Genomic DNA, 16,044 nt, shown 5'->3' on the forward strand with positions numbered 1-16,044 from the left:
TGTAACTCTAACTAAACAAGTGAAAGATCTGTTTGACAAGAACTTCAAGTCTCTTAAGAAAGAAATCAAAGAAGATCTCAGAAGATGGAAAGATCTCCCATGCTCATAGATTGACTGGTTTAACTGGTCATCTTGACAAAAGAAATCTACAGATTCAATGAAATCCCTACCCAAATTCCAAATCAATTTTTCATAGAGCTAAAAAGAACAATTTCTAAATTCATTTGGAATGACAAAAAACTCAGGATATCGAAAACTATTCTCAACAAAAAAAGACTTTCTGGGGAATCACCATCCCTGACCTCAAGCTGTAATATAGAGCAATCATGATAAAAACTGCATGGTATTAGTACAGTTGAAGACCCAGAAATGAACCCACACATCTATGGACACGTGATCTTTGACAAAGGAGCTAAAATCATCCAGTGGAAAAAAGACATAATTTTCAACAAATGGTACTGATTCTACTGGCAGCTAGCATGTAGAAGAATGCAAATCGATCCATTTTTATGCCCTTGTACAAAGCTCAAGTCCAAGTGGATCAAGGACCTCCACATAAAGCCAGATACTCTAAAACCAATGGAAAAGTGGCGAAGACCCTCGAGCACATGGGCACAGGAGGAAAATTCCTGAATAGAACACCAATAGCTTATGCTCTAAGAGCAAGAATTGACAAATGGGACCTCACAAAATTGCAAAGCTTCTGTAAAGCAAAGGTCTCTGTCAATAGGACAAAACAGCAACGAACAGATTGGGAAAAGATCTTTACCAATCCTTCATCCAATAGAGGGCTAATATCCAATATATACAAAAAAACTCAAGAACTTAGACTCCAGAGAACCGAATAACCCTATTAAAAATGGGGTACAGAGATAAACAAAGAATTCTCGGAGGGAAGCCCAGCGGCCATATTCTCTGCATGCCAGGACAGAAAAGGATCACTAGGTACTGTATCACCCTGAGCTTTAGATCTCTGGTGGTGCAAACTGCCAAGGGTCTGCCTGCACTCAGGAACTGAGCACATAGGCGATTTGTCTGTCAGCCCGCCTGGCGTGGGGCCTGTGGTCTGCCCAGAGAGCAGCAGAGGAAGAGGTTCCCTGTGGCCATATTCGCTGCCTGCCTGGATCACCCTAAGCTTTAGATCTCTGGGGGTGCAAATCTCCAGGGATCTGTCTGCACTCAGGAACTGAGCTCATAGGCGATTCATCTGCAAGCAGGTCTGTCACAGGACCTGTGTCCTAGGTGAGAATCAACAGAGGGAGTGACCCCCACCAGACCATCTTTTCTCCATAATAGAGCAGACAGAGAACACCTGGTTGACCTTGACAACCTAAGTATAACATTGCTTGAGGCAAGACTGAGCAGGGCTCCAAAGGCACAAAAGAGGAAGGCAGCATATCAGTAATCTGTGCCAGAGGAAACAATAGTCAGTGTTGCAGAAATAACCTTAAAGATTCACAGTAGGTTGAAGCACCAGCCAGTGTCAATAAGACCATCTAACACCTGGGAGAATTAGATGGCTAAAGGCAAATGTAGGAACGTTACTAACAGAAACCAAGGCATTATGACAGCATCTGAACCCAATTCTCCAACAATAGCAAGTCCTGGATACCCCCAACACACCAGAAAAACAAGATTTGGATTTAAAATCACTGGTCATGATGCTGGTACAGGAACACATGAAGGACATACTTAAAGAAATTCAGGAGAAAATGGATCAAAAATTAGAAGCCCTTACAAGGGAAACACAAAAATCATTGAAAGAAATTCAGGAAAATACAAAAGCCAATAAAGAGGAAATGCAAAAATCACTTAAAGAAATACAGAACTTTGATCAACAGGCAGAAGTCATGAAAGAGGAAACACAAAAATCCCTTAAAGAATTAGAGGAAAACACAAACAAGCAAATGATGGAACTGAGCAAAAACTTCCAGGATCTAAAAACAGAATTAGAAACAACTAAGAAAGCACAACGGGAGACAACTTTGGAGATAGAAAACCTTGGGAAGAAATCAGGGACCATAGATGCAAATATCAACAACAGAATACAAGAGATAGAAGACAGAATCTCAGATGCCGAAGATACCATAGAAACCATGGACTCAACAGTTAAAGAAAATGCAAAATGCAAAAAGCTTGTAACCCAAAAGATCCAGGAAATCCAGGACACAATGAGAAAGCCAAATTTAAGGATTATAGGCATAGATGAGAGTGAAGATTTGCAACTTAAAGAGCAAGCAAATATCTTCAACAAAATTATGGAAGAAAACTTCCCTAACCTACAGAGAGAGATGCCCATGAATATACAAGAAGCCTACAGAACTCCAAACAGACTGGACCAGAACAGAAATACCTCCTGTCACATAATAATCAAAACCTCAAATGTACTAAACAAAGAAAGAATACTTAGGGCAGTCAGAGAAAAAGGGCAAGTAACATATAAAGGAAGACTTATCAGAATTACACCAGATTTCTCACCAGAGACCATGAAAGCAAGAAGATCCTGGGCAGAGCTCATGCAGACTCTAAGAGAACACAAATGCCAGCCGAAACTACTATACCCAGCAAAACTCTCAATTACTATAGATGGAGAAACCAAGATATCCCATGACAAAACCAAGTTTACCCAATATCTATCCACAAACCCAGCCCTACAAAGGATAATAGGGGGGAAAACACCATTACAACAAGGCAAACTATATTCTGGAAAAAGCAGGATATTAAGCTTCTTTCATCAAACCCAAAGAAAATAACCACACACATATAAAATTAAAATCAAAAATGATAGGAAGCAATAACCACTACTCCTTAATATCTTTTAACATCAATGGACTCAATTCCCCAGTAAAAAGACATAGACTAACACACTGGTTACATAAACAGGACCCTACATTTTGCTGCATATAGGAAACACACCTCAGTGTCAAAGACAAAAACTACCTTAAAGTAAAAGGCTGGAAGACAATTCTACAAGCAAATGGTCCCAGGAAACAAGCCAGAGTTGCCATTCTAATATCAGATAAAATTGACTTTCAACCTAATGTCATCAAAAGAGACATGGAAGGTCACTTCGTGCTGGTCAAAGGAAAAATCCAACAAGAAGAACTCTCAATCCTGAACATCTATGCCCCAAATACAAGGGTGCCCTCATTCATAAAAGAAACTTTACTAAAGCTCAAAGTACACATTACACCTAACACAATAATTGTGGGTGACTTCAACACTCCACTCTCACCAATGGACCGATCAGGAAAACAGAAACTAAACAGGGAGACAGTGAAACTAATTGAAGCTTTGGACTAATTGGAGTTAACAGATATATATAGAACTTTTCATCCCAAAGCAAAAGAATATACCTTTTTCTTAGCACCTCATGGTACCTTCTCCAAAATCGATCATATAGTTGGTCACAAGACAGACCTCAACAAATATAAGAAGACTGAAATAATCCCATGCCTCCTATCAGATCATTATGGAGTAAAAGTGGTCTTTAATAACAATAAAAACAACAGAAAGTCCACATACACATAGAAACTGAACAATACTCTATTCAACAATACCTTGGTCAAGGAAGAAATAAAGAAATCAAAGATTTCTTAGAATTTAATGAAAATGAAGGCACAACATACACAAACCTATGGGACACAATGAAAGCAGTGCTAAGAGGAAAACTCATAGCTTTGAGTGCCTCCAAAAAGAAATTCAAGAGAGCATACACTAGAAGATTAACGGAACAACTGGAAGCCCTGGAACAAAATGAAGCTAATTCACCCAGGAGGAGAAGAAGACAGGAAATCATCAAACTCAGGGCTGAAATCAATCAAGTAGAAACCAAGAGAACCATACAAAAAATCAACAAAACCAAAAGCTGGTTCTTTGAAAAAAATCAACAAGATAGATAAACCCTTAGCCAGACTAACCAAAGGGCACAGAGAAAGTATCCAAATTAACAAAATTAGGAATGAAAACGGAAATATTACAAGAGAAACCGAGGAAATTCAAAAAATCACCAGATCCTACTACAAAAGCCTGTACTCAATACAACTGCAGAATATGGAGGAAATGGACATTTTCTTAGACAGATACCAATTACCAAAATTAAACCAGGATCAAATAGGCCATCTAAACAGACCCATAACCCTTAAAGAAATAGAAGGGGTCATAGATAGGCATCTGACCAAAAAAAAGCACAGGACCAGATGGTTTCAGTGCAGAATTCTATCATACCTTCAAAGAAGACTTAACACCAATACTCTTCAAACTTTTCCACCAAATAGAAACAAAAGGAACACTACCCAACTCCTTCTTCAAAGCCACTATTAGGCTGATACCAAAACCACACAAAGATCCAACTAAGAAAGAGAATTTCAGGCCAATTTCCCTTATGAATATCGATGCAAAAATACTCAATAAAATTCTTGCCCACCGAATCCAAGAACACATAAAAACGATCATCCACCATGATCAAGTTGGCTTCATCCCAGGGATGCAGGGATGGTTCAATATAAGGAAATCCATAAATGCTATCCACTACATAAACAAACTCAAAGAAAAAACCACATGATCATTTCATTAGATGCTGAAAAAGCATTTGACAAAATTCAGCATCCTTTCATGCTAAAAGTCTTGGAAAGGACAGGAATTCAAGGCCCATATCTAAACATAGTAAAAGCAATATACAGTGAAGCGGTAGCTAACATCAAACTAAATGGAGAGAAACTTGAAGCAATCCCACTAAAATCAGGGACTAGACAAGGCTGCCCCCTCTCTCCATATCTTTTCAATATAGTTCTTGAAGTCCTAGCTAGAGCAATTAGACAACATAAGGAAGTCAAAGGGATACAAATTGGAAGGGAAGAAGTCAAACTATCACTATTTGCAAATGATATGATAGTATGACTTCTACTGATATGATAGTATAATTAAGTGACCCTAAAAACTCTACTAGAGAACTGAACTCCTACAGCTGATAAACAACTTCAGCAAAGTGGCTGGCTTCAAAATCAATGCAAGCAAATCAGTAGCCTTTATATACTCAAAGGACAAGCAGACTGAGAAAGAAATTAGGGAAATGACTCCTTTCACAATGGCGACAAACAGCATAAAGTATCTTGGGGTGACACTAACCAAACAAGTGAAAAACCTATATGACAAGAACTTCAGATCTCTGAAGAAGGAAATCGAAGAAGATCTCAGAAAATGGAAAAATCTTCCATGCTCGTGGATTGGCAAGATTAATATAGTTAAAATGGCCATCTTGCCAAAGGCAATCTACAGATTCAGTGCTATCCTCTTAAAAATACCAACCCAGTTCTTCATAGAGCTAGAAAGAGCAATTCTCAAATTCATTTGGAATAACAAAAAACCCAGGATAGCTAAAACTATTCTCAACAGTAAAAGAACTTCAGGGGGATTCAGTATCCCAGACTTTAAACTTTACTACAGAGCAATAGTGATAAAAACTGCATGGTACTGGTACAATGTCAGGCAAGCGGATCAATGAAATAGGATTGAAGACCCAGAAATGAACCAACACACCTATGGACACTTGGTCTTTGACAAAGGAGCTGAACGCATCCAGTGGAAAAAAGATAGTCTTTTCAACAAATGGTGCTGGTTCAATTGGAGGTCAGTATGCAGAAGAATGCGAATCGATCCATTCTTATCTCCTTGTATTATGCTCAACTCCAAATGGATCAAGGACCTCCACATTAAACCTGACACACTGAAACTAATAGAAAAGAAACTGGGGAAGACCCTTGAGGACCTGGGCACAGGGGAAAAGTTCCTGAATAGAACACCAATAGCTGACGCTCTAAGATCAAGAATTGACAAATGGGACCTCATAAAACTACAAAGTTTCTGTAAGGCAAAGGACACTCTCAAAAGGACAAAACATCAACCAACAGATTAGGAAAGGATCTTCACCAACCCTAAATCCGATAGAGGTCTAATATCTAATATATACAAATAACTCAAGAAGGTAGAACCCAGAGAACCAAATAACCCCATTAAAAAGTGGGGTACGGAGCTAAACAAAGAATTTTCACATGAAGAACTTCGGAGGGCTGAGAAACACCTTAAGAAATGTTCAACATCATTAATCAGTGCAAGAGTATAGGGGAATTCTAGAACAGGGAAGCAGGAAGGAGTAGATGGAGGAACAGGGGGAGGGAAGAGGGCTTATGGGACTTGCGTGGAGTGGGGACCCAGAAAAGGGGAAATCATTTGAAATGTAAATAAAAAATATATCAATAAAAAAAAAGAACTCTCAACTGAGAAATACCAAATGGCTGAGAAGCAACTAAAGAATATTCAACACCCTTAGTCATTAGGGAAATGCAAATCAAAACAATCTGGAGATTCCACCTCACACTAGTCAGAATGACTAAGATCAAAAACTCAGGTGACAGCAGATGCTGGGGAGGGTGTGGGGAAAAAGAGCACTTCTCCATTGCTGGTGGGATTGCAAGCTGGTAAAATCACTCTGGAAAGCAGTTTGTGGTATATCAGAAAATTAGACAAAGTAGTGGAGGACCCAGCTTTACCACTCCTGGGCATATACCAAGAAGATGCTTCAACATGTAATAAGGACCCATACTCCATTATGTTCATAGCAGCCTTATTTACAGTAGCCAGAAACTGGAAAGAACCCAGATGTCCCTCAACAAAGGAATAGAGACAGAAAACATGGTACTTTTACACAATGGAGTACTACTCAGTTATTAAAAACAATGAATTTGTGGTTGCATCACCTCACTTAGGATGATATTTTCCAGTTTCAACCATTTGCCTAAAAATTTCATAAATTCATTGTTTTTAATTGCTGAGTAGTAGTCCATTGTGTAATATACCACATTTTCTGTATCCCTCCACTGAGGGACATCTGGGTTCTTTCCAGCTTCTGGCTATTATAAATAAGGCTGCTATGAACAGAGGATGCCGAGGAATCCTCTGGGTATATGCCCAGGAGTGGTATAACAGGGTTCTCTGGAAGTGTCATGCCCAGTTTTCTGAGGAACCGCCAGACTGATTTCCAGAGTGGTTGTACCACCTTGCAAACCCACCAGCAGTGGAGGAGTGTTCTTCTTTCTCCACATCCTCACCAACACCTGCTGTCTCCTGGGTTTTTAATCTTAGCCATTCTGACTGGTGTAAGGTGAAATCTCAGGGTTGTTTTGATTTACATTTCCCTAATGACTAATGATGTTGAATATTTCTTAAGGTGCTTCTCAACCTAAGTGAGGTGACCCAATCAAAAAAGAACACACATGGAATGCAGTCACTGATAAGTGGATATTAGCCCAGAAGCTCTGAATACCCAAGACACGATTAACATATCAAATGATTCCCAAGAAGAAGGAAGAAGAGGGCCCTGTTCCTGCAAAGGCTTGATGCAGCAATGTAGGAGATTACCAGGACTAAGAAGTGGGAGGGAGTTCATTGGGGAAAGGGTGAAGGGAAGAGGGCTTATGGGACTTATGGGGAGGGGAGAACCGGCAAAGGGGAAATCATTTTGAATGTAAACTGAGAATGTAGAAAAAATCATTTTGAATGTAAACAAAGTATGTAGAAAATAAAAAACAAAAAGCAAAACAACAACAAAAAACCAATGAATTCATGAAATTCGTATGCAAATGGATAGAACTTGAAAATATCATTCCGAGTGAGGCAACCCAATCACAAAAGAACACACATGGTATGCACTCCCTGATAAGTGAATATTAGCCCAAAAGCTTGGAATTCCCAATATACAATTCACAGACCACATAAAGCTTAAGAAGGTAAAGCAAAGTGTGGATACTTTGGTCCTTCTTAACATATCCATATGAGGAAATACAGAGAAAAGGTGTAGAGCAGATACTGTAGGAAAGGCCATCCAGAAATTGTTCCACCTGGAGATCCATCCCAAATACCAAACACAGACTCTATTATGGATGCCAAGAAGTGCTTGCTGACAAGAGCCTGATATAGCTGTTTCCTGAGAGGCCCTGCCAGTGCCTCACAACTACAGCGGGGTATTCTCTCAGCCAACCATTAAACTGAGCACAAGGTCCCCAACGGAGGAGCTAAAGAAAGAATCTGAGGAGCTGAAGGGGTTTACAGCCCCATCGGACAACAACAATATAAACCAACCAGTACCCCGAATGCTCCCAGGGACTTAACCACCAACCAAAGAGTACACATGGAGAGACCAATGGTTCCAGCCAAATGGGTAGCAGAGGATAGCCTCTTCGGACATCAATGAGAGGAAAGGCCTTTGTACCCATGAAGGCTCATTGCACAAGGGGTTCCCTGAACTATGAATCAGAGATTTTTATGGAGACATCGCATTTAGAGCTGAATATTCTAAGATTTTTCATTCTCTGCATAATGATTGGCATCTCTGTATTTACTATCATTTGCTGAAAGAGGAAGTAACTGTGATGATGCTGAAGAAGGCACTGACCCAGACTGAGTATGGGAGACCCCTATGGAGGAGGTAGGGCAAGGAGTAAAGGAGCCCAAAGGGTTTGCAACAGTACCAACCAAACAGACCCCCAGAGCTCCCAGGGATTAAACTACCAACCTAAGAGTACTTCTGGAGTGACCCATCGCTCCAGCTGAATAAGTAGCAGGGGACTGCCTTATCTGGCATCACTGGGAGGGGAGCCCCTTGGTCCTGTGGAGCCTCAATGACCCAGGGTAGAGTAATGCTAGGACACTGAGACAAGAGTGGGTAGGCAGGTAGGGGAGCACCCTCATAGAGGCTGGAGGGACTGGGAGAGGGATAGAGGGGTTGTGGATGGTAAACTAGGAAGCAGAATAACATTTGAAATGTAAGTAAATAAAATAATCAATTTTAATAAAGATATAAGAATAATCAGTAGTTATTATTCATGAAGTTGGAAGCAGATTGTTTTCTTACCATTGCCTTTTAATTGTGATAAAATACTACACACTTAGAATTTTTCTTGGTATTAGTAGATTTATAGTGCATATGAATTCATTGCATATTTTTTTTATTCTCATGGTTTTAATTACCTTTCTTTCTCATTCTATGCATAATTAAAATCTAATATATTTTTGAAGAAGGTAACATACCAAGCAATTCTCATTTAAATTCCCCAGGATAAATGATTCAAACAAGCTCATGTTTAACTGTGTTTTTTTAGTGGGTGTCAAGTGTATTGGGAAATGGAATTAATTTATTTCAAATGCTTCCCATTGCAGCAACGATTGTCTTCTATCCTCAGCACAGCAGGTAACTAACTAAGCAAATCCTCAGAGAACTCTTTCCAGGGAACTTTGTCTAGTCACAGAAGACAAGGGTAAATAAGATGTCTGTGAAAAAAAAGCACACGGGACTCTTGGGAATAGCAAAGAAACATGATAACATAAAAGCCTTCTTGATATTCTCTATTACTATTTTCCTAACTTGAGCTTTTTCTCCTTTTAGATTCTTTGTGTGAACTAAAAACCTGAGAGTTCTGAAGCAAATCTTAAACTGTCACCTTCATACTAGAATCTCTCTGTCCTCTGAAAAGGAAAAACTAAACTATCTTCCCTTATCACAACTTTTAATCAAATAAAGGGGGTTTATCAAAATAAGGTAAGTGATGAGACACCTGTATTGATAGACATGCAATCCTAGTAAGGTGGAAAATGTGGGCTGAAGAATCTAATTAGTGCACAGGAAAAACAGCTTCATTTCAAAAATTCTTTCATAAACCTTGGCTAATCTATTTCCGTGGCTTTAGGAACAACTAGACTTTAAGCTGTAACTCATTTCTTTCTCATTCTCTCACTGAAACCAAAAAAAGCACTTAAGATTCTATAAGCAATTTATTTCTCAGATGTTGATTAATCAAGAGAAATATTAATGTTTAGGCATTTGATTGTATAAAAAACATCTTTAAAATAGGATTAATCTTGTTCATGTAGTTCATCTAAAGCTTTAGTCTATGGTAAAAATATTTTTTAGCGAAGGATGTTTAAAAATAAAGGCAGATTTACAACCTACACAGGCCAGAGTACTGTAAATATAAACAAAATGATGTGCCTTATCATATGAATACAATATGTTGGTATGAAAATGTAGGTTGAGATATGGACAGCATGTTGACAGAAACTCAGCCTATTTTTGAGCAGTGATTTTAAACAATCCTGGTTGGATATATTCCTGTAAGTTGAAATTGTGTTACATCACTGAATAAGAAAATTGAAGCCTCTCTCCTTTTTTTCCATTCCAATCCTCCTACAAAACCTATTCCATTTCCCATTCCCAGGGAATAACATGCATCCCCTTAGACCACTCCTCTTTATCTGACTTCTCTGCATCTGTGGATTATAAATGTTATTATTCTTTACTTAACGGTTAATATCCACTTATAAGTGAGTACATATCATGTTTGTCTTTCTGGGTCTGGGTTGTCTTGCTTGGAATGATTTTTTTCTACCTCCATCCATTTTTGGTTGGGGTCCTAAGAGTGGGAACGGAGTGTCTCTGACACTTTGCCTCCCTATAGGACTCTTTCTTCCTTACTGGGTTGCTTTATCTAGCCTTGATATGAGGGCTTGTGCCTAGTCTTACTGCACCTTGTTATGCAGTTGTCATGGATATTACCAGGAGGCTTGTTCTTTTCTGAAGAGAAACACAGGAGTAGCGGACATGGAGTAAATGGGGAGTGTGTGTGTGTGTGTGTGTGTGTGTGTGTGTGTGTGTGTGTGTGTGATTGTGTAACTGGGAGAAGGGGAGAAAGAGGAATTTATGTTTCTTAAAATACAGAAATAAGATTCTCTTATTTGGGAAGAAGTGCTAAAATATTTCAAAGGTGAGAAAAGTTTGCTAGAGAGCTTATCACACATACACAATCATTAAGAAGTTGTTTGAGGAATTAGATAGATGGCTCAGCAGTTAATAGTATTTACTCCTCCTCTAAAGGAACTGGGTTCTATCCCCAGCATTCACATGGAGTCTCATATTCATCATTAATTTCAGTTCTGGGTATCTTTTGCCATTTTTTAGCCTCTGTGGATACCAGACACATATGTGGTACACAGGTGTATATGGAAGCAAAACGATCAAACTAGAAAGATAAGGTTTAAAAATTAGGTTAAAAATAAGTTGTTAGAATTATTACTTTTCTAGAATATAGAATTTTTTGTTTTCTATTTTTTTATTTATGCATCTATAAAAATGTGTAGTCATAAAACATGATTCACATCTTAGTCTCAGTGGCTCTTTTGAAACCTCATAAGATGGACCTGAGGTTTCAATCAATCTGCTTCTAACTGCAAGAATATAGTCTGCTATGAAACTGCTGATTGGCTAGAGAAGTAGCTCAGATTTGGGCAATGGAATATTTTCTTAATATCACATTTGGATATTCATTTTATATCAAAGATGAAATTGTATAAAACACTCATAAATAAAATGTATTCATAAACCTTTATAGCTTTCAAAACATTGTTTGACTCAGTTCCTTCATTTTATTGTATCAGCATTGACTATAGCTATGAAGTACTAGCATACATCCAAGAAATAAAAAATTACTAGGATGTGAATGTCTAAATTACTATCTGTTGACAAAAGATACTTGGAGGTCAAATATACTTATAATATCAATGTGAATAACAAAGAAATCAATATGTCTCTGATTGCTTACCCAATTTTTAAAGGAAAAGAGAAAATCGACCTCACTTGACAAATATTACATCAAGAAGATGAATGAGTTAATAATAACTTATCACAAATTATTGAATGTCAAAACTTCTACTAAATAGTTATATGATAAAGCTCATCCATGTCACAAAAGAACAACACTGTAATTGAGGCTTAACTTATTTGGCTTGTAAATAAAGGACTGTTTATAACTGTTCAAATATGAAGACAAAATGTCAACAGTATACTAAATACTTGCTCAAACTCAAGTACATAAAGGAGGTTTGTATATAACGCAAATTTATTTATTACACATGCAGAAGATTTGCTATTTTGGCCCAGAATATAGAAATGGACCAACCAATTTTCCATACTAAGGTTTCAGAGCTCTTCCAACTTTACTGACAGATTCCTGGAAATGTTTCTAAGATGTTTCAGTAATGCCTTATGACAGCTCTTAAAATTAGCTCTTAAACATTATGCTACATGTTCACTCAGATAATTTGAAATTCCTTTCAAATTTTATATCAGATGTAGAAGCAAAATCCCCAATTGTCACATTATTTTGTGTGCACGGAAGAATATTTGTATGTATGAATGGGGTATGCATATATGTTTCTATTGTGTGGGTGTGTCATGCATATAAAATCCAGAGTCTGTGCCGAATTTTTTCTACATTTGATTTCTACTTTATGTTTGGAGACTATACCTCCAACAGAACATGGAGACTGCAAACTCAGCTACACTACTTCATCAGCAGGCTCCAGAAAAATAACCAATTTTATTTTAACTAGAGCTGAGATTATAAAATTATAGATTTTTGTTTCCCTTGCCAATATTTTTTTCTTTTTCTTTTTCTTTTTTTTAAATATTTTTATTTTGTATATTCTTTGTTTACATTCCAAATGATTTCCCCTTTCCTGGATCCCCCCACCCCCATATGTCCCATAAACCGTCCTCTCTCCATCCATTCTCCAATCACCTCTCTCCTTTTTCTCTGTCCTTATATTCCCCTCCAACGCTAGATCAATCCTTTCCAGGATCAGGACCTTCTCCATACTTCTTCATGGGATTCATTTGTTATGCAAATTGTGCCTTGGGTATTCAGGGCTTCTGGACTAATTAATATCCACTTATCAGAGATTGCATTCCATGTGTATTCTTTTGTGACTGGGTTACCTCACTTAGGATCATATTTTCCAGATCAAACCATTTGCCTAAAAATTTTGTGAATTCATTGTTTCTAATTTCTGGGTAGTATTCCATTGTGTAAATATACCACATTTTCTGTATCCATTCCTCCTTTGAGGGGCATCTGGGTTCTTTCCAGCTTCTGGCTATTATAAGTAAGGCTGCTATGAACATAATGGAGCATGTGTCTTTATTGCATGCTGGGGAATCCTTTGGGTATATGCCCAGGAGAGGTATAGCAGGGTCCTCCGGAACTGTCATGTCCAGTTTTCTGAGGAACCACCAGACTGATTTCCAAAGTGGTTGTACCATCTTACAGCCCCACCAGCAGTGGAGGAGTGTTCCTCTTTCTCCACATCCTCGCCAACACCTGCTGTCTCCTGAGTTTTTGACCTTAGCCATTCTGACTGGTGTGAGGTGAAATCTCAGGGTTGTTTTGATGTGCATTTCCCTAATGACTAATGATGTTGAGCACTTCTTAAGGTGCCTTTTGGCCATCTGAATTTCTTCAGGTGAAAATTCTTTGTTTAGATCTGTGCCCCATTTTTAATAGGGTTATTTGGTTCCCCGGGGTCTAACTTCTTGAGTTATTTGTATATATTGGATATTAGCCCTCTATCAGATCTAGGGTTGGTGAATATCCTTTCCCAATTTGATGGTTGCTGTTTTGTCCTTTTAACAGTGTCCTTTGCCTTACAGAAACTTTGTAATTTTAGGAGGTCCCATTTGTCAATTCTTGATCTTAGAGCATAAGCTAATGGTGATCTGTTCAGGAACTTTTCCCCTGTTCCCATGTCCTCAAGGGTCTTCCCCAGTTTCTTTTCTATTAGTTTCAGTGTGTCTGGTTTTACATGGAGGTCCTTGATCCACTTGGAGTGAAGTTTAGTACATGGAGATAAGAATGGATCAATTTGCATTCTTCTGCATGCTGACCTCCAATTGAACCAGCACCATTTGTTGAAAAGGCTATCTTTTTTCCACTGGATGTTTTCGGCTGCTTTGTCGAAGATCAAGTGACCATAGGTGTGTATTCATTTCTGGATCTTCAATTCTATTCCATTGGTCCACTTGTCTGTCACAGTGCCAATACCATGCAGTTTTCAACACTATTGCTCTGTAGTATTGCTTGAAGTCAGGGATACTGATTCCCCCAGAATTTCTTTGTTGTCGAGAATAGTTTTAGCTATCCTGGGTTTTTTGTTACTCCAGATGAATTTTAGATTTGCTTTTTCTAACTCTGTGAAGAACTGAGTTGGGATTTTGATGGGGATTGCATTGAATCTGTAGATTGCTTTTGGCAAGATGGCTATTTTAACTATATTATTCCTGCCGATCCACGAGCGTCCTTGCCAGTATTTTTACCTGATTACTAAAGACTTAAACCCAGGTCTTCTTGCTTTGGCACTGAGCTCTATATGAACTGAGGTGTCTCCTAAGCATTTCACATGACATTTCAAACATGGAATCCCAACCCTGGTTTCTATAGTTATAACCAATGAATCATGAGGCTTTGCTATTCCTATAACACTAATTTTCTTGATACTTCTTTACTATAGGAGAATCGGATTGCAGAGAATGTCATTGACCAATAAAAGTCACCCAGAAGAGTTTGTTCTACTTGGTTTTGCAGACCGTCCTTGGCTGGAACTTCCTCTCTTTATTATTCTTCTGGTTACATACCCCACAGCCATGATTGGAAACATTGCCATCATTCTTGTGTCCATATTAGACCCCTGTCTCCACAGCCCCATGTATTTCTTCCTCACCAACCTCTCCTTTCTGGACATGTGCTATACCACAAGCATTGTGCCTCAGATGCTAACCAACCTTGGGGGCTCCACAAAGACCATCAGCTACATGAGGTGTGTAGTTCAGCTTTATTTCTTCCACATAATGGGGGGTACAGAGTGTGTCCTCCTGGCTCTTATGTCCTTTGACCGATATGTGGCCATCTGCAAACCACTGCACTACACCCTCATAATGAATCGACGTACCTGCCTCCTGTTAGTGTCCACTGTGTGGCTGACTGGAATCTCCTATGCTGTCTCAGAGGCCACTGTGACACTGCAATTGCCTCTATGCAGCCACAATAAACTGGATCATTTGGTGTGTGAGATTCCAGTTCTGATAAAAACTGCTTGTGGTGAAAAAGAGACTAATGAGCTTGCTCTCTCTGTGGTTTGCATTTTTCTTTTAGCTGTCCCTCTGTGTTTAATTCTTGCCTCCTATGCTTGTATTGGACATGCTGTCTTTAAAATCAAATCTTCAGAGGGAAGGAAAAAGGCCTTTGGGACATGTTCCTCTCATCTCATTGTAGTTCTCTTGTTCTATGGTCCAGCCATTAGCATGTATCTTCAGCCTCCCTCCTCTATTACAAAAGACCAACCCAAGTTCATGGCTCTCTTTTATGGAGTAGTAACTCCTACACTGAACCCATTTATCTATACCCTGAGGAATAAGGATGTAAAGGGGGCATTAGGTAACCTATTTAGGAACATTTTTATGTCAAAGGGAATGCTTGTACATGCTATATAAAATAGTTAACAAATTAAAGGCTTTTCTTATAACTCATTCCCTGTACATTCATCTTTCCTTTTTATCTTACATATTTTTTTTAAAACATGTCTTGTTACTTATGTTTCCTTTAATCATGCTAGGCAATGAGTAATCTTGGATAGTTTTAACCAATATAGATGTTCTGCTTAGAAAAAAATGTTAAAATACTTTGTTTTTGTACATCCAGAAATCCTTACTTTAAGTGCTAAAACAATCATTTAGTTTATAATACAGTTACATTGTGCCAACCCAATTGCATGAACACCACATAGTAAACATTCATCATTCACTTTTTAATTTATCACAGTTGAAATAAATCTTCAAGTTTTTCCAAATCTTGTGGGAAGGTTGGCTATACACTGTCAAGCACAACTTCTTTTAATAAACTTTTCTGTAAATTTATAAACTTTATTTGTGTGGATTTATTTAATGCCTTGTTAATTTTTCTTAAATATAAAAATGCATTTATGTATTCTATATGAGAAACTGAGGAATTTTCATTAAATACCAAAATGATGTGATAAAGATGAAAATATTTTCTTAAACATTTATTTTAATTATCTTGTTCAGTTAAATAGCATACACACACACACACACACACACACACACACACATGCTGTTTATATTTTGGCAACCTGGAGACATTTATATAC

The 16,044-nt window shown here is 38.1% G+C and overlaps 1 protein-coding gene across 1 annotated transcript; it reads left to right on the forward strand.

Annotated features, from left to right (window-relative positions):
- Positions 1-14,410: 14,410 nt before the first annotated feature.
- Positions 14,411-15,370, forward strand: LOC127669876 (olfactory receptor 2B11-like). The gene has a single exon (XM_052164096.1). It carries the CDS (start codon positions 14,411-14,413, stop codon positions 15,368-15,370), a length of 960 nt encoding a protein of 319 aa, XP_052020056.1.
- The last annotated feature ends 674 nt before the right edge of the window (positions 15,371-16,044 follow it).

This window comes from Apodemus sylvaticus, chromosome 19, assembly GCF_947179515.1.
Source record: "Apodemus sylvaticus chromosome 19, mApoSyl1.1, whole genome shotgun sequence".
NCBI lineage: Eukaryota > Metazoa > Chordata > Mammalia > Rodentia > Muridae > Apodemus > Apodemus sylvaticus.